This window comes from Corvus kubaryi, unplaced genomic scaffold, assembly GCF_017639235.1.
Source record: "Corvus kubaryi isolate FWS band 111438036 unplaced genomic scaffold, C.kubaryi_AGA036_p1.0 split3-73, whole genome shotgun sequence".
NCBI lineage: Eukaryota > Metazoa > Chordata > Aves > Passeriformes > Corvidae > Corvus > Corvus kubaryi.
Genome location: NW_024582091.1, coordinates 36522140 through 36543031, shown reverse-complemented (window position 1 = coordinate 36543031; position 20892 = coordinate 36522140). Strand labels below are relative to the sequence as shown.

The 20892-nt window shown below is 40.1% G+C and overlaps 1 protein-coding gene across 2 annotated transcripts in view; it reads left to right on the top strand.

Annotated features, from left to right (window-relative positions):
• SGK1 (serum/glucocorticoid regulated kinase 1) overlaps nucleotides 1–20892 on the top strand; it is an 81649-nt gene that overhangs the window by 26665 nt on the left and 34092 nt on the right. For both annotated transcript variants that reach the window (XM_042016646.1, XM_042016645.1), the window contains exon 2: nucleotides 6921–7136. In XM_042016646.1, the coding sequence (XP_041872580.1) occupies nucleotides 6921–7136 (216 nt within the window). The remainder of the gene's footprint in view (nucleotides 1–6920; nucleotides 7137–20892) is intronic.

Sequence of the window (20892 nt, the reverse complement as noted above, 5' to 3'; positions counted from 1 at the left end):
TTGTAATGCAACATGTAGAGTAAAGGAGCTGACTAAAAGACAGAATAATCATAACTGATGCAAACAAATTTTCATGAAGAATGGACATTTCAGTACAGAAAAGTTCAAGGGCACAGAGTGGTTTATTCCCATTTCCCACAAAAATATGAAAAAAAGCCCGTCCAAAGTTTCAGAGGGTGAAAATTCTGCTGTACAGACCACATGGTTGCACAGGCTGTCAGATTACATTTGATACTATTGTGTTGATGGGTGTGATGTTTCATTGAGAACTGCCTGATAATACTGGACCTCCAAGCAGTTTTTTCCACAGTTTCCCTCAAGCCATTCCATCATTCAGTTTACGCTCAGTCCTCAGCAAATGTCTGCAATTTTAGATATCTAATGGCCTATCAAATTTGTCTACAAACTTGTACCTTTTTTCTTTCACACTAACATTACTCCAGGATATGGATCTTCCCACCCTATTCCCAAATCCAACTAAAATCATTGGTCTGTTACAGACACTGGGGCTTAGTGCAGGGAAGTGACTCCCACATCCACAAAGGACCTAATCCTGCAAGACATTATGTCCCTGCATAACCTGCCTTTTCCTTTCCTATATTCATTAGTTTTGAAAGTCAAATGTTCAGCTGTGAAGCCAGAAAAGAAGCTTGTCATGTCCTGGGAAGCACCAGGTTTTCAGAGTCTCCAGAGATAGAGAGGATGCTCCAGCGTGGTCACTGGTGCCACTGGCATCTTCTTCCTCCGAGCAAAAGCCACACCTGCATTGGTGATGGCTCCGGAGAACAGGCTGGTGTTTCTCTCATGGAAAATATTGCTCATGATTACAGTGATGGGGACTGGCTTATGGATAACTGATTAAAGTGTAAAATGTGCTGAGTCGACTGATACCACTGACAACTGAGCCATATGAAATTAAAAGCTGTATCTGTTTGCTATTACATAACAGGAAAAAACTGGAGTGAAAAAAAACCTGGAACTTGGCAAATCTCATTTAATCACATCTGGCAATTTTCTAGTCTGAGATTATCACTGTCGGATATCATGTTTTTAGAAAGTAAAGCAAACAATGAAACTTCAGCAAACAAGGCTCAGAAAATAAAGGGCCTTTAAAAAAAATACTTGTGTACCTTTCAGCAATGCTACAGGCCATGCTTGGGAAAAGGGCATTTAGAGCTTTTCTCTAACAACAGTCACATTTCAATTTAGTTTGAGATTAGTGAAACATGGCTATATATTAGAAGGGTGCACAAGACTCCTCTGAACTCACTTTTCTTGGAAGAACAGGGAAAATTTTCATCATTTTTGTTTGTTGTCATTGCAAGAAATGCCAGAAATACCAAACAACTTTGACTAGTTCCAGAGTTCCTTTGGTGGTCCAACAAAACTACCAACAGCAAAAAAATTCTAAAATTTGACAGAATGCAGAAGTGTTTATTCCCAGTCATGAAAGTCTGTGAATATGAAGCTGACTGCATTTGTTCAAAATAATTTGTTCTACCTCTATAAATAATAATAAAAAGAAAGTAAAAATGTCATTTGACTTGGAAATGTGAAATTTTTTATTTTGGAAAAGTTGGAATTATTTCCTTTGAAAACCTCAGAACTCTTTCTTTTCAGAAATTATTCAGATGAGTAGTTATATTGAAGCTGATTAGGTTTCACAGATAATTTTGGTAAACTTCCTTTTTCTTGCTTTGCATTTTTCATCCTCTCCAAGCAAGGCAAGACAGGGGTTCTCTGAAGCATTTTGAATTAACTTCTAGCTAATAGCAGTAAGGCAACATTTGACAAATCTCAAGCCTCTCTGCACAAATGGGTACAGCTGATCTCTTGGTCAGCCTTAGAAGGCATCAAGAGACAGCAGCCCTGAGTGTGACAGAGCTGATGTGCAGCTTCAGTACGGTGGCTGACCAGCCACTGTTCAGCACACACCACCAGCTTCTCAGACCCCTGTCCATCTGCCCAGGCCTACGAGGCTGTCCCTTCACAGAATTAGTGTGAGAACTGTGATTCTCAGGAATGCAGCTGTAGTTTAACCAGAAACTGCCGGGTGCTCCACAACAGGCATGTAGTAGAAGCAATTTCCAGCAGATACGGTTTGTTGATGAGAAGAAGGCACAAAGAAACTGTAGTCATGGTACAGCAAGAGACACTGGGAGCTCCTTCTGTTCTGCTCAATCCTACTTGGATTATTTCAGACACACTCAGAGAGTCTGCTGCTTATACTCTGTGACAGTGGATGAAATTGCTGGGTGAGATTAAAGGGCCTTGCCTTGGAAACAAACGTACAGAAATCTTCAGAGGAAGTTCAGAAGAGAATTGCTTCCTGCAGTTAGGAGCAGGCTCTAGTTTATTAAATGGTAGATTGATATCATTATAAGAATAAAAAAAGAACGTATTTGAATGATCAAATATTCCTCATGGTGCCACGAAGAATTATGCATCTGGCACTGTGGTATTGGTACCCTGGGAAGACCTTATTACACCTTCCAGTACCTGAAGGGGCCCTACAGGATGTCTAAAGAGAGACTTTACAAGGGCATGTAGTGACAGGAGAAGGAGGAGTGATTTCGAACTGAAAGAGGCTTAGATTATGTATTAGCAAGAACTTTTTAACTATGACAGTGGTGAGGCACTGGAACAGGTTGCCCAGAGAAGTTGTGAATGCCCCATGCCTGGAAGCATTCAAGGTCAGGCTGGATGGGGCCCGGAGCAACCTGGTCTAGCAGAAGGTGTCCCTGCTCGCAGCAGGGAGATTGGAACTAGATGATCTTTAAGGTCCCTTCCAATCCAAACCATTCTATGATTCTATGATCATATAATGCCCTAAATAGTAAATTATCATCTGCTACTTGTTAATCTCAATTTGTCAAATCAGGGAAGAAACTGTGAGAAATTTCTTTAAAATTCTTTTTATTTTTGTGCAATTTAGTGTGGGAGTTTTTTTAGTGGAAGTGAATTCAAAAGAAATGAACCTTTGCACTTTGAATCCTTTAGTGACAGTTAAGATAGCCCAAGTCAAACAGAGCTATAGATCTAAGGCACTTGTCTAATGTAAATATAAGTATTAAAGGCTCAAAAAATCTTTGAAATCTATTAAGGTTAAAACTAGACAAAAGCCTATAGTGTAGACTTACAATTCAGTGACTAATATATACACATAGCATTTCAATAAACTTAAATAAGACACTCTGAAAAGTAACATATAATCTACAAGCATCAATAGAAACCTAAGACCTGCATAGCAGTGGCCACGGAAATTGGTTTTCTTCCAAAGTCTGATCTTGACCTTGCTGCTATGAAGTTGTTGCCAATTCCTGCTTTCAAATGGGTATTTTCAATGCTTTTGGACATGGATATATGTTGAAAGTCAGTGGTGAATCATTGCATTTTCTACACTCTTCTGTGCATTTAACTGTGTTATTTATGAGTTTCAAAATGCAAATGTAGTGTTTGTCTGCAAAGGGATACTGAGGGGAATTAGTCTGAATCAGCTGAAGAAGTAAAATTAGAGAGGAGTTGAATGTCATTAAAGTCCTCCTGAACCTCTCAATTCAGAATAAAACCTGAAATTTTAACTTAGATAAATGGAGTACATGGCTGCAGAGTTAATTAAACCCACCGTAACTCTGAACCAAGCAGTCCACACAAGGGCTGAATGTGTATTTACCTAACTTGTGATTGGACCAGCAGGTTTTAGCATATCCATGTAGGCAAGCCCTAGAAGCAACGCACATGCCAGGTGCCGGCACAGCTCCTTGGCAGCCGTGGTAGCCCAGCCCAGCCCAGCACGGCTCCCCTCGGGCGGCTGCCAGGCACGTCGGGGCGCGTGGGCCAAAGGCTTCAGAGGAAAGAAAAACAGCTTCCCTTAGCTTAGCGATGCTGGCCTTGGGTTTCTATTGAAAATTTGTAGATTATATATTACTTTTCATAGTGACTCAGTGAAGTTTATTGAAATGTTAGGTGTGTCTCGCTGAGTCAGCACGGCATCCTGCACTGAGCAGACCTGGCTGGATGTACGTGAACCTGGACTTTGTCCGACCTAAGGAAGGAAAACAGTTTTTAAAGCTCTCCTCTGACAGTGCATTTGAACTGTGGGTGTGCTAACCTATTTGAACTGTTTCCAACTGTTAAAAAGAAAAAAACAATTCCTGCTGTTCCATTCAATCTCAAAGCTGGATGCTCCTGAAATTTTTTCACCTTAGTTTCCCCAAAACTCTGCATCATTAAACAGAACAATAATATGATCAGATCAGTGTTCATAATCATACTTATTTTTCATCTCTCAGTACAGGATATAATGGACAAATAATACGGACCTATCGCATGAAAACTTTGATTTAGTCCAACATTTTTAAACAGCAAAAAGTAATCCATAAAAAGAGATATGTATCTGACTTAAAATCAGGAGTCAGCTTGGAATAAGTGATAGTAAAAAAAATTCTTTAGAATTCCGCCTGAACTCAGGGACCACTTGCTGATGCTAGAGATAGAAGATGCCACCTACACTCTGATGTGTGAAGCTTCATAAAATACACTCTGTGTTACTTTCCCTCAACATTAAAGCACTGGTGGTTAATTTTTAATTTATGATCATTATACTGCAGAATGTATATTTCATTGCCATTAAAAGGTACAGCTACAAGATCATTCCATACCAACAGATTTTGGTGTATCAGAAGTACCCAGGACACATTTTGAGTGCTTTTTCAAACACAGGCAGGCTAGAGATATGTAAATGGAAACACAGGACAGTGAAAAAACAGGTGAAGTTACAATAGAAATTATTGTTTAACTGTATCACTGCAAATGTCATTAATTTGAAATCATAAAACCAAACATCATAGGGTCTAAATGAAAGCTTAAATCCACATTTACATGTGAATTCCATATTCAATTGAGAAGTCTCAAGGAAAAGACTGGCCTATGTTTCCTGAATTTTTAAAGAAAAATGAACCTGCAGCTCATTGCAGCCCCCATCCTTTTCTGCTGTCAGTTTGCTTCTTCATCCATGCACATTTCTGCACACTGTGTGCACCCATAGAGATATGACTGAAGAAGTTGCATGATATCAAGGAAGAAAGGCAGAACCAGGTCAGAAAACACTTAACTGATCACCAGGTCTAACTTAAAAAGGACAAATTCAACAGATATTTACTTCTCTCAGAATCACATTAAATATTTTGGATGTTTCCCATGATAAAACTACACTGGGAAATCAAGCATGGGGGTTGTTTTGCCACTAATATAATTGTTATTTTCAACACACCAAAATCTGAAATTAGATCAAGACACATAACCACGTAGTTATTTGGGAGGAATAATATATTTAATGATATGCTTAATAACCATAGAATCAATTACGTGTGGCAAAAAGAATTTTTAAAAAAAAATCTGTCTGAGTTAAAAGATTAGTTTCAATATATATTTGTTGAAATGAATTCTGAAAAAAGTAATCCCTCCCCCTACAACTTCAACCCACCAACCTGAAGCTAAAGCAGTCTGGATGGTTTTGTGGGGATCCTCCAGAGCATGGAAGTAGAGGGTAGTATTATCCACACGAACTGACACTAAAACATGCAAATGGGGAATGCACTGGGAAGTGGCTCATTTGCCCACAGAAGGAGAAGTGTTTGCTTGGTTTCCATAGAGAGGAAAGAGAAATTTTCCTAATCTTGAGATTTCCGGCAGGTCAGCACAGCAGGGCAATTGCAGGCGCTTTGCTCATGGAGGAGTGAGCAGCAGAAGGCTGGTTAGAGATGTCTCATTCTGTTTGTTTATCATACGTGATCCTGGCAACCAGTTGCTGTGATATCGACTTCCACTGTTAATCATGCACTTGCCATCCTGCTCATGACTAATGTAACATAAAATGTTTGTTTTCCTGATGTAAAGCATCCTCCAATGGCAAATATTATCTTCTAATGAAGAATGGAGATGCTGAGGTCAGGGACACCAAGATCACAGAGCAAAGAGATTGCATCCTGTCACTAGGAGGGCTGTCAGCCCTGGCTGTCTCAGCCCTCCCCCTCCAGGCTGGGAGAGTGTGTCCTGAGACATCCCTATCCATCCTTTGCATTCAAATGGCAGATTTCTGATCAGATTCAGTGCAAATATACCACAGCTCACATAGTGGTCTTTTTGCTTTCACAGTGCAAAATAACTTGGAAAAAGAGCTCAGAAAGGTCTCTCACTCCTCACTTAACTCCTTAGAAAATCCAGTACTTTTGATTCACATGGCAGAAAAGAGACAGTCACAGAAGTGAAAGGAAAAGCAAACAAAGTGCACAAGGCTGACACTGTGCCCTGCCAGCGCAGTGTATTATGCTCATAACCAGTGTCCTTCCTGCTGTAGTGCACTGGGTCCTAGCTGGGAAGCTACAGGCATGAGGAGAAGGAAGGTTAGAGGAGTCAGGGTCAAAATCTGGGGCAGGTCAACAACCTGCCAACTCTTGAATGGAGTGATAGGAGGCACAGAAAAGGCTGAAATAGTTTATGAAGTCAGAGATGATACAGGAGAAATTGCTGTTGAAAGAAAGGACTGCAGAAAGCAAGTCTTACAATTCTATTCCTGCAAAACCAGTCTGCTTGTTCTCATGGGGGAAATTGAGCTGTTTAGGCTGGAAGTATTTGCTTTGGGTAGTTGTGTCTCTCTTCTTAGCAGTCTACTGTGTATTTTAATATATTTATAAAGCCTTTGTTTTGTAGATAAACTTATGGCAGACTTGCACAAAGCAGCAAAAAATTCTCAGCATAAAGAGCCTGGCTATGCTGATGTGTGTTCACCCTGACTTGGCCAGGTACTTTCTCCTACAGAAAATTCCCAGTCTGTGCTGTAATCCTCATTGGAAACCCTATTGTGCCATCCCAACTGCTGTAAAGCAAAGAGAGTCCATAATCTCTTTCTGTGTTGGCAGGTGCGGAGGTGGATTAAGAGCCCGATGGTCAACGTTGAAAAGCATCCACAAGCCAGCCTCAAATACCCGGGGTCCACTGTGATGAATTTACCTGCAGGGGATTCAGAGCTTGAGCCTCCACTCTGCCAGACCTGCCTGAGCGACCACCCTTTCCAGCGAGGGATTGCTCCTCAGGAGGTGGAGTCCTGCTCCTGGGAGACCCAGAGAAACAGCAAAGTAAGCCACTCTTTCCTCCCCACAAACTTTGCATGTTTTACGCTGATAGCAGGTCTGTACTTACAGTGGGTCTGTATTTATGAGATTGTGTGCCCTGGAAGAGAAGGGATGCTCCAAAACCTGAAACTCTGCTGACCAAGGCTGTTATGCACATCTGGGCTCTGCTTTCTACCTTGAAATTTGGTACCCATGAAAAACAAAAGACTCTTCACTAAAGTGCTGTGATGAACTCTCACAGTATTTGAAGAGATTAGCAGTAACAATAAGTATTATTTCCCTGTTTTACAGAAGCTGAGGTGAGGATAGGTGACATCATCCTTCCAAGATAATGAAAAGGACACGGACTTGCTAATTTTTTTCCTTTAGTCCCACAAGTACAAGACCACCCTTTATCCCCCCTACCCCCCAAACCATGTCTAGCTTTCTTTTTAGAAATTAGAATTTGGCTCAGGGAGTTTTCCCAGACAGGAGGTGGATGATTCAGTGGGTCTTCTAGCAGAAGGGGAACCCTGTTTTTCCTCAAGCCATGTCAGTACTTTATAGACGACACCATTCCTCATCTAGTGCTGGGCAGCTACACACAAATGTGAGGATGGCAAAAGTGTAAGGGCTGAGATGAAATGGTCAAGAAGGGGCTTTTCTGAGGCAGACTTTGGACCTTTCTTTAATCATTCAGCTCCACCTAATCCCTGTGGAAAAAAGCCAAATGCAGAACAGAAAGTTTTGCTCAGAGCCCGTCATCCCTGACAGAATTATCCCTGTCTGGAAATGGTGCACAAAAAAAGGGAGAGAGTTGTAGAAACATAAAAGCAAACAAATAAGAATCTCTCCAAGTACAAAGCAGAGCAAATGTGACAAGGCATTTATCAGAGCCTTAGCATACAGCTCACAGCAGAAACATTTTTTTCAAGCTACATCTGCTGCATTTTTAAACAGAGAAATCCAAGCAGAAGGTAAAAATGGAAGTCCTGTGCTCTTCTGAAACACAGCAAAGGCATTGTGGTGAAACATGTGCAAGTGAAGGAGCTAATTGCTCTTCCATTTTAGTTCATTAAGAAGATTAATTTTGCTCAGGCTGAAGCATTAAAAAATGAAAGCACCAAAGATGCAGGTTTCTGCAAATCCTTTGCCTTGCTGTAAATCACATGTACTCCTCCTGTACAGCCTCACAACTGATTTCCATTAGGTTTCACATGCATATGGGATAGATTTGGCTGAATGCAGATTCCCCTGGACCTCTCTCGCAGTCTCCTTACTGCAGACAGTGGAGAGGCTGCTTACTCAGCAGCTGGAGTCTGCAGCAAGAGAGATATTTTGCACGCTGCTTTAAAAACATCATTATCTGGCAAAAGACTTCTTGGATAAAGCTATCCTGCATAAGGAGCCTTTTAAGTAAGTTAAAGCACAGAGTCCTTGATGTGATTAAATGTAAGGTCACTGCCTCTCTCTCTACAGTAAAACCAGGCAGGAAGCTTTTAATAATAAAGGCTGAAGGAGTTCCGTGTCTGACCTTTTCAAGGTTTAAAGAGAGTTTCTGGGTGAGATCGTGTTCGAGGGTTACAAATGGCACAAGCTGCATAAATGTGAAATAACTCCCTTCACTTTAAACCAATGAACTTGAACAGATAGTTCTGTATTTCAAGGAGAAGAGAACGTGACCTCTGTTAAATCAGCAGGGAGCTTGGATTGTGCCTGTCGTCTCTCCTGGATAATTCTTGTTTCTTTTTCTCCACTGCTCTTCCTTCTCTGTTTTTCAATAATGCAACCAGGTACTGGTATAATGATTATGGTTCCTTTGCGCTGTGCTCAACACCAGCTCATACAAGGGTCCTACTGACCCTGTTCTTTTGCTCAAGGGCAACCTAACTCAAAAACAAATCAGCTGTGAATTATTATTAAAGGCTTATTCTAGGCAACAAGCTTTTTCTGACAGGCTTCAGGCTATTCTGATCAGTTTGAAAAAGGCCTTATAAAAACCAACCTGATTAAAACATGTCACCCAAAGGGACAAATATCTGTATTCCCATTCTTATTACTAACACAGAACAAGGAAAAAAAATCATTACTGCTTGTTTACTGTGATCGTAATTATGTAATGGAATCTTTAAAGATTGACTTAGTGTAAGTAAGATTATTTTGAAACTAAAAGTATTTTAAATAATGATTTTTCTTTCTTGCGATATGCCCTCATTTCTACCTCCCCAGGCTTTTCCATTAAGGCATGTGCCAGTTGGAATTTATAAAAATTATTACTGATGTAACCCCTACTAAGTCTCCTTGGTTATTTGTATGATAATGTATTATGTCTGTATTTTGATGACTTTTTTTCTGCTTTGTATACAGTGGACTAGATAATTACCAAGCATTGCCAGAAAATCATGCTAATTTTCACATGACTGGCTTACCTAGGTATATTATTGTTTCTTGTAACCGATGTGGATTAGTTATATGGGAGCTTATATTTGCTCTACTAGTGTAACAGCTGAAGCCCTAGGGGCTTGGACCACTGCCAGGGTAGTGATTTACAATAACCAAACCTCACTTTTCTATGTCTATCTGCATAGTTCAGGTTGCACATAACTCATTGGCTTGATGAAGAGGGTAAATTTGCTTTCAAAATAAATTACCATGCTGTGCAATGAATACCTCATGTGAATAAGCTGGTTTTGAAAGAGTGGGCAACCCACCTCTTAAGAGTTGCATGGCAGTCTGCTAAATAGGGAGAAGCAAACATGGTGAAAATTGGGTGTGATTTAAATCTCTCAGGTGAGGGTTTACCAAGCTGGGTTATAAGAAGCAAATCATACTCACATACACACACACACACACACACACACACACACATAAAATTCTTTCATGCTCTGCGTGACCTCTGTATTCCACTTGCACTGTATTGTTATGTCCTTGTTTCAAACCTTAGTATAAATAAGCAAAAGATAGGACCTTGTTAGTGAGCTCAAAATATCTTTCTTTTTTTCCTCAGAGCCAAAAGCTAGGTTCAAGGCCTGTTTTGTTCTTTTCTCTTTGTCTAAAAAAACTTCTTCTGCCCTATCCATCAGCTGGCGTTTGCCCTGAAGCACCACAGACACATCTCCATCTCACAGACCAAAGCCTTGAATGTCTAGAGCTGTCTTTTCTTTCCAAAGCTAAAACCCCTGTGCAGCCCCTGGCTAAGGGATGAGAGCAGGGAAAGGGGCAGCTGATGTGTTCACTCTGTTTAGGCAACGTGACTTCAGATTGTCGGAAGCACGTCCAGTGCGGCTGTGGCAGTGTGAGGGGCGCTCGGGGCGCTGAGCGGGGCGTTCGGCCCCAGAAGGGGCCTGTCCCCATGCCAGGTGCCACATGGCGGGCTTTGATCACTCTCTCTCTGATCACTTCTGTGAGGCAGGCATTGGAAAAGGGATGGAGGCTCCTGAGGCAGTTGCCTTGTCTTCCTCCACCCACAGCAGTCCATCCATGCCTAGTGACTTCTGTAAAGGAGCACCAGGAAAATCTTAATTAGGGCTGCAGGGAATTCAATGCTGCCACCTTCTTGGATAAGTCCTTTGCAGCTTAGTGGAAGTTAATTACTCTCACGGACACTTTTGGATCATGGTATTAGATCCATAGCAGGAATTTATTTTACTATTGAAAGTCATTCAAGGCTCCTGTGTATAGAAGAGCTCTTGATTTCAGTCAGATTTCAGCACTTTACCATATTTCAAGTCTTGCTTCAGAGATGAGGAATGTTGAAAGTAATGTACCCAAGCCAAAGGCTGGGCAATTAATTGAGACAGTTCTACTTACAAATCTCTCCTACAAATAACTTGCAGCTTCTAGAAACTTGCATTTGAAATGGGGTAAGAATATGTTTCAGGCGAAATATATTGCACAAAGGGGCATCATAAAAATAAATGCCTTTTAATAGACTATAAAAATGTGGAGATGAAAAAAAATCTGACTAGCTCTCCATAAAGAAAGAGTTTGGTGACAGATCTGAGTGGAAAGATGGTTTTCTCATACATTTTGGGTAAATAACCCTCCTACATTTAATAATCTGCTTTGGTAATGAGGCACCCTGTGATTTACACCCTGGTAAGTGCTAGTTAATACACTAACATATGCACGTACACGACAGAGGAAATGAAAATCCTGAAAGCCCAGTAAGGGAAAAAAATACTCCTAAAACCAATATGTGTGAAAAGTGCTGCAATAAAAGACAATTTGGAAAAGAAAAGTAGATTAAAAAAAGGAAGTTTGGGTAACAGAATTACAGAACTGTTCAGTGAAATCAAATCTGGAGAGGACTGTGAGAGGCTCTAATAAACCTAGACAAATTAACAACCTGATGGCAGATTACACTTGATAAGAGACAGAAACACAGTAATGCATTTTGACGGAATAATTATAACTACTCAACACACACTGTTGGGTCCTGAATAAAGTGTGACTGTTCTAGAAGGATGCCACAGAAAGTAGCTTGGCTCAGGTCAATCCCACACTAAGCAAAGCAGAAAATCTCTGCATTTATTTAAGAGTACAGCCCTCCATCCACTGAATCTACTTCTGTCCCATATGGAGTGACATGGGGAAGAACGTCAAATAGATATATCTAGTGTGGGTTAGGACAGAGCAGCAACACCAGGGTAACACATGCCTCTGAAAGGCCTTGCAGAGCAAATTATATCACTTTTTTCTTCATCCATATAGTGAAATCCACATTGAAGTGGCTGGCAGAGACCCTGGTAAGTAGGATCCTTTGGAAAGAGGCTGTCAAAGAGCAAAGGACGGACAAAGAGGCCAATGCTCCCACAAGCCTATAGCACAGGCTGACACTGGTGTGAGCTTTATTGTCTTGCTGGCATACCCCATGCAGTGATTTAGGAAAGACTTATGAAGATCATCTCAGTGAGTTTTGGTTTTTCTTTTGTCCCTTCCTGTTCTTTCTCCAGGAAAAGGAGCGGGAGAAAAAGAACCATATTATTAACATAATTTCAGAAAAATTATGCAGCTTTATATTCCTGCTCCATATAATGAAAAGTAATGAAAAGTAGAAATAGATCTGGAAAGAGAAAATTTAAAAACAACTGAAAAATTCTTATTTAAGCACAGAAACAACAAGAAAATATTGTATAAAATATTTGTGGAATAAAAGACTTAACATTGTAAGCAGACTTTAAATATAAAAGCTACAGGGATATGGAACCGTCTGCCAAAACAGAAGACTCAAACTTGTTGACATCTGGCTGAAGTTTCATATATTCATGCATAGAATGTTCCTGCCTTTACAGTTGGTTATTCCAGATTTCAGGGTATGTTTTCCTATGCCCCCTAAGACTGGAAGATGGGGGTTTATCTCACTGAGCTGGGAAACTGTACCTTGTGTTCATAAAAGTGACACACAGAGATAATCTATTGGATAACCCTTTTTTCAATGGTCCATGTTAGACTGACAAGGATACTTGCAACATAATCCTAAGGAAGAAAATGTTAAAACCAGTAAAGGAAATAGTTCCATGCTATGTGTAATTTAACTTCAGACAACCACAACCACTGGAACTCCACAGTTTCTCTTTGACTATTTTTCATGTACAAGTAAACCCAGTCATGATATGCTGCTCCAGAAATGTATTATAGCACTGTCTGAAGATTAAAGAGAGTTTAAGAGAGGAAAGTGGTTCAAGATGAGCAATTAGAACAGTAAAGAAGGTATTTTGTACTTCTCTTCATTCCATAGTTTCTGCTTGTAGAAAGTCTGTCTTTTCTGGATCATCACAAGTCAAAGTTGTAGCTTAATCTTGTGAGTTGACAGTCTCTAACAAAAAAGCCATTTTTCACCAGCAGAGCTTACAGCTATTTCCTAAATAGTTGTTTCTAGCTGGCTACACCGAAGCTCTTTCAGCTAATGACATAAATGCGTCACTAATGAGGTTTTGATGGAATTTGGAATGGAGTATGTTTGAATACTTACCTCCACCCATAAGTACAGGCTTATTTACCTGCCAGTAGGTCTCTGTTCTTTTGGAATTTGATCATGTGTATATACGAAGACCGAGGACTCAAACATTATTTTATTGCAGATCCTATAGCTTTAGCAAGATGAAAGCAATCGTAGATTTCTCTGTTGCTCAGATTTCTCAGCAGCTGTGAGCATCAGCTGGGAAAGCAACACGTGAGTGAGGTGGGAACAGGCTTTGTTTGAGGGATTAAATCTAAATGCACTATGTAGTTCCATGGGTTTGTAATGGATTGATATACGGTTATTATGGATAATATTTATTTAGACAAGTCAAAAATGTTTAACACAAAGGCATTTTCAGATGGAAATGGCAAAGCATAGTTTGCAAATGCACAGGCTAAAATTATGTGTAATTTCAGTGAATGGGAAAGACTGAATAGCAGACAATTGCCTGTGGGGTGTTTTACAGTCCCAACTGACAAAGAGATTGTCTATACAGCACAGAGCATATAAATCAGCTACATGGCTCAAAGAAAGGATGTGATACATCAATCATCTGCTTTACAAATATGCAGTGAGGCACTCAGTCATTTGTATGTCCATCACAGGTCTGTTCAAGTGCCACAGACTTAGTAAATTAATTGGACAAGTCAATATCAAAATCTAAAACCATGTTCTCCTCCTTTTTGAATGCTGGTTCAACACTACTGAAGATAATTAAAATATCTCTTATTTTAAAGAAACTGTCAGGTGTTTTCCCTGAGGATATCTACAGCTGGAAAATGATTCATTATTCTTTTCATGGGGTTCCCATAATACCTGAACTGGAAATGACATCCTTTTCTCTCTCTTTCTTAAGTTATTTTTCTTTTAATATGGTATCTATCTAGCACCTTTTTGAGCCAGAGATTTGAATGGCTTTGCTGACAGTCAAAGAGATCAGAGAAAAGTACTTCTTCCTACATTAGTGATAGTAACCTGAAAATACTCAGCAGAGTGGGTATGAGGAATTTGGACCAAACACAGTAGACCAAATTTCTGTTTAATTTTGTTCTGTCATGCAAGACAGACAAAGCTCATTTCTGATTATCAAGTGGTCAGCCCCATAAGGCCAAGAGATTTGCTCACTAGAATTGAAGAATGTTCTCCATTTCTCCAGAATTCAGCTTCTGGTAATATTTAGTACCTGATATCAAAGAAGAAAGTGAACAAAACCAGTAAAAAAGCACTTAGTTTGAAAAGAACTTTTTTTTTTTACAGTCAAATGCTGTGCTAGATTCCTTTGGTCTACAAAGGTTCTATTTAGCAGGAGCAACTGGAGTTTGATTTTAATCTGTTTATTGCCCATCTTGTAATCATTGCTTCAGCTCATTTTGAAGATAATTCCATCCTTCACAGTAGATAAATAAAGGAGTCTGTTGCATTGTGTGACAAGGTCATAAAAACAGTCTGACAGGCAATTGATACTCCCCTCTTAAAGAGTAACAGCACTAAAGATAAAGCAAACTCTTTCATATATGTGTTGATAAGACCACATACAGACAGCTAAAGATCTGCAAAATAGCTGGGTTCATCCCCTGGCCAGTTTGTGTCCACCCCTCCCTGCCACGAGACATTTCATGGACTGCCTAGACTGTGCTTTGAGTATTGGCAAGGGCTAGTCCTGTATGTCCTTTCTCTCTAAAGAAATTCATCTCTGACTCCAAAACATGTTTCTTAAAGAAAACCTTGTTTCTTCCTCTGGCTACTCTATATGCCCCAGTGTGTCTACCCCTAGAAGTCACAGACATAACTAGATACCCAAAGTGTTTCGGTCAGTGCTAGTAACACAGTGAACAATTTTGTTCTCATCTTAGCATTGGAGATGTTGCATTCCTTTGCAGTTTATAAATTGGTGTCACCATTTTTCCATCTAGAAGTTCTAGATAATGTCTTATTTACAATTTTCCTCTTTGCACAAATAATAATTGGCTAAGAACTCCATAGTAAAGTCATGTATTCTGTAAATCCCATTATAATGTTAGTTAATACACTGCCTGCTGCCCATTTAAGGTAATTTAATGGAATCCACACCCCAGGACTCCTCAGTGTCCCTTCTCTTAGTACAGTGTGCTTGCTCTAAGTCTAATTATAGAGTTTCCATTTTGTGAAATCTTTTCACCCCTCTGAATAGTCAGTTCAGGATGTTCTAAGAGTTTCTGTAATGCACTCTCTGGATTTGACGGATGCATGATAAATCAAATCTTTTGACCACTTGCATTAATGGAAAAATAATTATTTCCAAAGCAGCAGTGCAGCTGCACAAAAACTTGGCCTGTATTGCATCACACCATATTAACATTTACCATTGAAACAAAAAAAACCCCACCCTGCTCAGGCTCAAAACAGTCACACTCTCTCAAAATTATTTTGGAGCCTTACTGGAAAAGACATTACTGTTTTTAACATCCCGTGGTAGTTTTGCATAAGTTGGAGAATTCATTTTATAGGGCAAAAAAATTTAAAATTTTCTGAGACAGAGCTCAGGGGGATTATGGGGTGGGTGTCATCCCATCTGATTTCTATAAAAGGCATATGAGTCTGGAAGAAGGAGTCAGGCCCATGGGATTTCCAAAGATTAGAAATGCCAGTTTAAAGGAACTGAAAATATATCTAAACCTTCTAATCAAGAAATCCTTAGCTGTGAGCTGTCATATGAAACCATGTGGGGTTTTGCTTTCCTGTGAAACTAAGAATTTTTTTGCAGATAAGTGGACTTACAGACAGAAGTAAAACCAAAACAAAACACAAATGTATTAATTCCAATAAACATTTGACAAGTGATGTGGCAGTACCTGATAACATCTATTGCCTACAGTTACATGCTGAAGTCTTGCACACATTTAAGTGCTTCAGAACAGTGCTGAGCAAGCAAATAGAAAAGACAAAAAGAGGTTAGCTGTATTTCCCATAGGCATTAAGAATGGTCTTAAAGAGAATGTAGTAGGACCCACTCTTGCCCTTGAAAGATAAGAAGAGCTGCTGAGAGGGAGTACCTCCCGCATATTATTACTGAAAGTGTGAAGTGGAAATCTGAGGACTACAATTTAGATAACTGTCAAATCTGTTAGGTGGGGAAGACAAACACCTCCCTACTCCCAAAGCATATTCTAACTACTACTCGGTAATAAGCTTGTCCAGGTGAAAATGGAAGATGCTGTGAATGCCTCCTTTTGCAGCTGCATCCCTCTCTAAGAGCACACACAAAACCTTGAAGCTTGCTTGAACCCTGGGCAGCCTTCCTGAGACGCCTTATTTGGGTATTAAGGGGTTGCAGGTTGAAGTGCAGGTGCGAAGGAAAGTTACAGCTCCTGCCTGCTTCCTAAAGGTCTGATTCTTGAGAGTGGCCAAGATTTGCCATCGGGGATTCACCTCGATTTCAAGCAGACTCGTGGAAGGCAGGAGAAAGAGATCTGATTTCTACAGGTTGGAAAGACCTGTCAAAATTGGAGCATTTGTTGACAGGCTTGGTCTATTAGATACAAACAGGGATTAATGCCCTTGAGAAGCTCTTCAAAAGTCGCTCTTGAAAGGCAGGAGTTAGATAGCTGATGCTAACATTTTTCCCTCTATTGTCAAGATATTGGCTGTTGTTACTCTTACTATGAAGCTCCTAGTGCTGCTAAACAGGTACCTGCACAGGTTCCTATAAACTTAGAGTTACAGATTATACCTAGAAGGCTGATGTCTAAAAGCCAGCATTTATTAAGATGATGATGTTTGGTTTCTTAAGGATTTTTTTTTAAAATCTAGCCTGCAGGAGCTGAGGCTCTTTGAGAGATAAAGATATTTTGGCTTAAAAAGCAGTCCTTTCATCAAAACAATTCCCCAAGCCCCAAGATACATTTACTGAAAGAAAAATATAGCTACATGCAAAGCCAAATGCATACAGAAATACAACACAATCCTTTTTTCTACATAGTAAATGACAGCTACTGAGGGAATGGCTACAGATGAAAAGAACAAACTAGCTTTCTTTTCAAAGCACCAAAGGGAAACACATGGAACAATGAAACTGTTGAGTAAACTCTGTCAAGATAAATATCATATATCTGAAAAGAAAAGTATCTTTAAAATCCGACTACTATAACTGGAAGAATTTCGGACATCTGTGTACTTCAATCATCAGTTGTTTTTGTCAGAATTGGAAGTCCAGAATTTTTCTGTTTAGTTTTGCTTCCCCATGCATCACTGAAATGTTACAAAGTTTTCAGTTCCAGCTGACTCTGAGGGTGGCTTTTGTTTTTCAAATTCAGCATGTCAGCTAACTATGCTTATTATATTACGAATGTGTCAAAATAGCATTTAATATCAACATTTGGCTTGATTATAAGCATTGATACTGACAAAGTTGTCAGAAGTGACCAGCAATGTTAGGTGCTTTGCTTCTTGAATGCACAGGCACTGAGCTATTTAATAACTTTGCAGAAAGTAAGAAAGGCCCCTCATATGCCAGGGACCAGTGCAGGGCTCAGGCCAGGATCTCAGAAACTGCGGCACTCAGAGCCGGCAATACCTCTAGGAACTCTTTCTCATTATTTCTCATAATTGAAGCTACTCGGCAGTGACCTTCAGGGATAACAGTTTTTAAAAGGAAGTGCTCCCCTCTCTAGGAGCACACAAGGCAATATGATGAGAAGGGAACTTCTGCTCTACAGTGAAGTTACATAGTTATTGCTAGTTTTCACTGTCTTATTTTGGTTCACATTCTGGCTAGATAATGAAGCAACTGCCTGGGAGGGATTTTCAAATTCTTCAACTTCGATCAATGCAATCTTGTCCTGAGGAAGAGATAGAAAAACTTCTGCCAGTACTGTGTTATCCAGTGTGATCTGCAGAACATACATGCCCCATGTGCAAGCAGACCAGAGTTTTGTGACCACATCAATTTCTAAAAGCTACGTAAAACAGGGATGACATAACGGTGCAGCAAAGTGAAGTTCTTACCACAGGTTGTGTGGCCGTTTGAACACATTGCATATTCAGGATGTCACTTCACACATGAACTGCAGAGTAACTTTCCACTCTGATAAAGCACTGCTTAATACTTTCCACACTCTACAGTTTTGGGTGGACTCTGAATATCAGGAACTGGAAATAGAAGACATACGTAAAAGATTTTTATGCTCAGGTAGTTCCTTGGTCAAAATGTGCCTCTTGTACTTGCTGCATTATAGGCACAACTGGAAGACGAAACTCAACCGCAAACCTGTCATTTCCTGCACTACTTACAGCCACTTCATTTCAAGGTTTTGCCTGCATTTGGAGGGTCATTTCACACTCAATTCAGAAGACACTCTAACCACAGATCTGGCCCCTCCTTGTCCTTCCAGGCTTGTCCCTGGTGGCAGTGATTGTAATCTTTGGCCCCTTTGTCCTCTTACAGCTATGGAATTGCTGCTGTAGTCTGTGAATCTGTGTTTTTACCACATTAGCACATGCTGAAGTCTGTACTGAACCTACGCTTGCCCCAGTCTATAACTGGAGGAGCACAAGAAAAAGGCAATTTGGACACTCTCCAAACCTGTTGCTGCAAAACTCAGATTGTATCACTGCCATGGATGCCATTAGCAGCCTGATTCTTCCTTACATTTCATTCCAGCAATACTGAGAAGAGTGGAAATAAGACCTTTAGGAATATTTGCAGATATATAACCCCATACAGCTTCCTTTATGAGCTGTCAGCAGATCTTCAGAGGTTGTTGTTCCTTTCTAAGTTTTGCAAAAGTGTTTTGGGGAGGGGAAAAGGGTCTGGTGCCTTCATAGAACATTTGTCAATATTATTTTTCTTTCAGTGAAACTGCTGTGTATGCTGAGTTTTGAATTTTCGGTGTCTTGGCAGCAGTCTTGTGGTGAGGCTGATAGAAACAGACTTGCTCAATTCTGTTACAACCTCAAAATCTGTTTGGCTCTAGCTTGATTGTTGCCAGTTTTGGGTGGGTTGGAATCATATGCTATCATTTCACTAAGAATGCTGCTTCAATTTCTTTGAGGGGGAAGCATAGGGTCTTCTTGGACCAAAGCCACAATTTATAAATCAATTAATCCTGCTGATGGTCTTAGTGATAATGATGGACCACTGGTTATACTACATCCTCTTTGAAGTTTTGTGGGCAGCTGGAAAGAAAAAGACCTGCATGATGAATAAATCTTTTGGAGGAATGGAAAAACTGAATCTCTGACTCTTTAACCACAAGTGGGAACTTTCTCCAGAGAGATCTGTAGCTATGAACCAGCATTCTCATATCTGATTAGGTAACTAAATGCAAGCAAATACTTGTGCTGTGAAAAAAGGAGCGACTGCCTTTCAGAGTTGCAATGATTGTTGACACTTAAAAGTGTGTTAAATCTTTTCCCTTTTAACAAATCCCTTTTTTCTTGCTGCTATGACTAGACATAAAGTGAATTGGAAGAGAAAGTATTAACACATCCAGAAGTCTTGTTTTGGTGCTTTTATGATTTGAAATAAGCAGTGAAATATACCTTTTTCTTCCCTTACCTCTCAAAACACATGGCTAGAGACAGTTCACAGCAGCAGAGACTAAGGACCAACATATATGCTCAGTGGACATGAGAGTCGTCGGGTATTTTATGCTGAACCTTTGGCCAGCCCTTTTGTGCAAGATCACGTCTTGTTAATGATGACAGCATCAAATATCAAACTGTCAAATGTTCAGAGCTAAGACTGTTCGCAAATGCAAAGCCAGACAGCAAGGACCATACAGGCCCTACTCATTCATTCCTTAGAACCTGTATTGTGGATTGCAACTGGAGGAAAGAAATTTGGTTTAAGTGTGATTTAAACCAGGTTTCAGCCAAACTGGATATTGCTGTGTGGCTGATCAGTGTAAAAAACATCCATCCAGATAAGAATGATGTTCATATAGAACTTTATGGCTTAAGTCCCTCAATTTATTTCTTGGGTAGAATGAAGTTTTAGAGGTTTTTTACACCAACACTATCCCAAAGTCATGTCTTAATGCCAACATGTATGTTTATACTGACATACAAGTTGTATTGTACCTAGGGTGGCTGACAGCAAAAGCAGAGAGGGATAGGACGCTGGACACCTAAGCTGTCTTGACAGCCAGTCGTAGGGAAGTGTTGGAAAATGATCCCAGTACTGTTGACAGTGGGTGAGCCCATACTGAAGCCACTCAAAGGATGTCAGAAATGCTTTGGTGATCACCATGCTGTTACTCTCCCCAGTGCTGGGAGCTTCCTCAGGACAGAGCCATTGTTAGGCAGGTGGGGGATACCTCTGTGACTGGCTTCAATGCAGTGGGCATGTGTTGCATGCTAACTTGCATGAGTGACCCAGCCTCTTTTTTTTCCTGTCAGCAGAGCCAGAAGAAACCCACTGATAAGAGCTAATCATACCCCTGACATAGCAGTAACCTATCCATTTAAGTATTTTCAGTGTCTATACCTGTTTCTAAATGGCAAATAACAATCACTGTCCTCATTATCAGGGCAGCATCACTCCACCTCCACCACCTCTTGCAAAATATGGGTGTAGAATAACACGGGCTTGTCATAGTTGCATATAATTACAGTTCAAGTTTTGCACTCACACAGCATACAACAATGGCATTATTTAGACACCCATTTTTGTTCCATATACAGCTTTGCTTCATTTCTTCCTCTCAGCATTCAACCATTGCAACCATAAATGAACCTAAGTAAAAAAGTACAGATTTTGCTAATTTGCTTTCTTTCCCTGCAGATATTTGTCTCCTGAAGACAGTGAGATTTTTCATTGTTTTAAACAGAGAACAA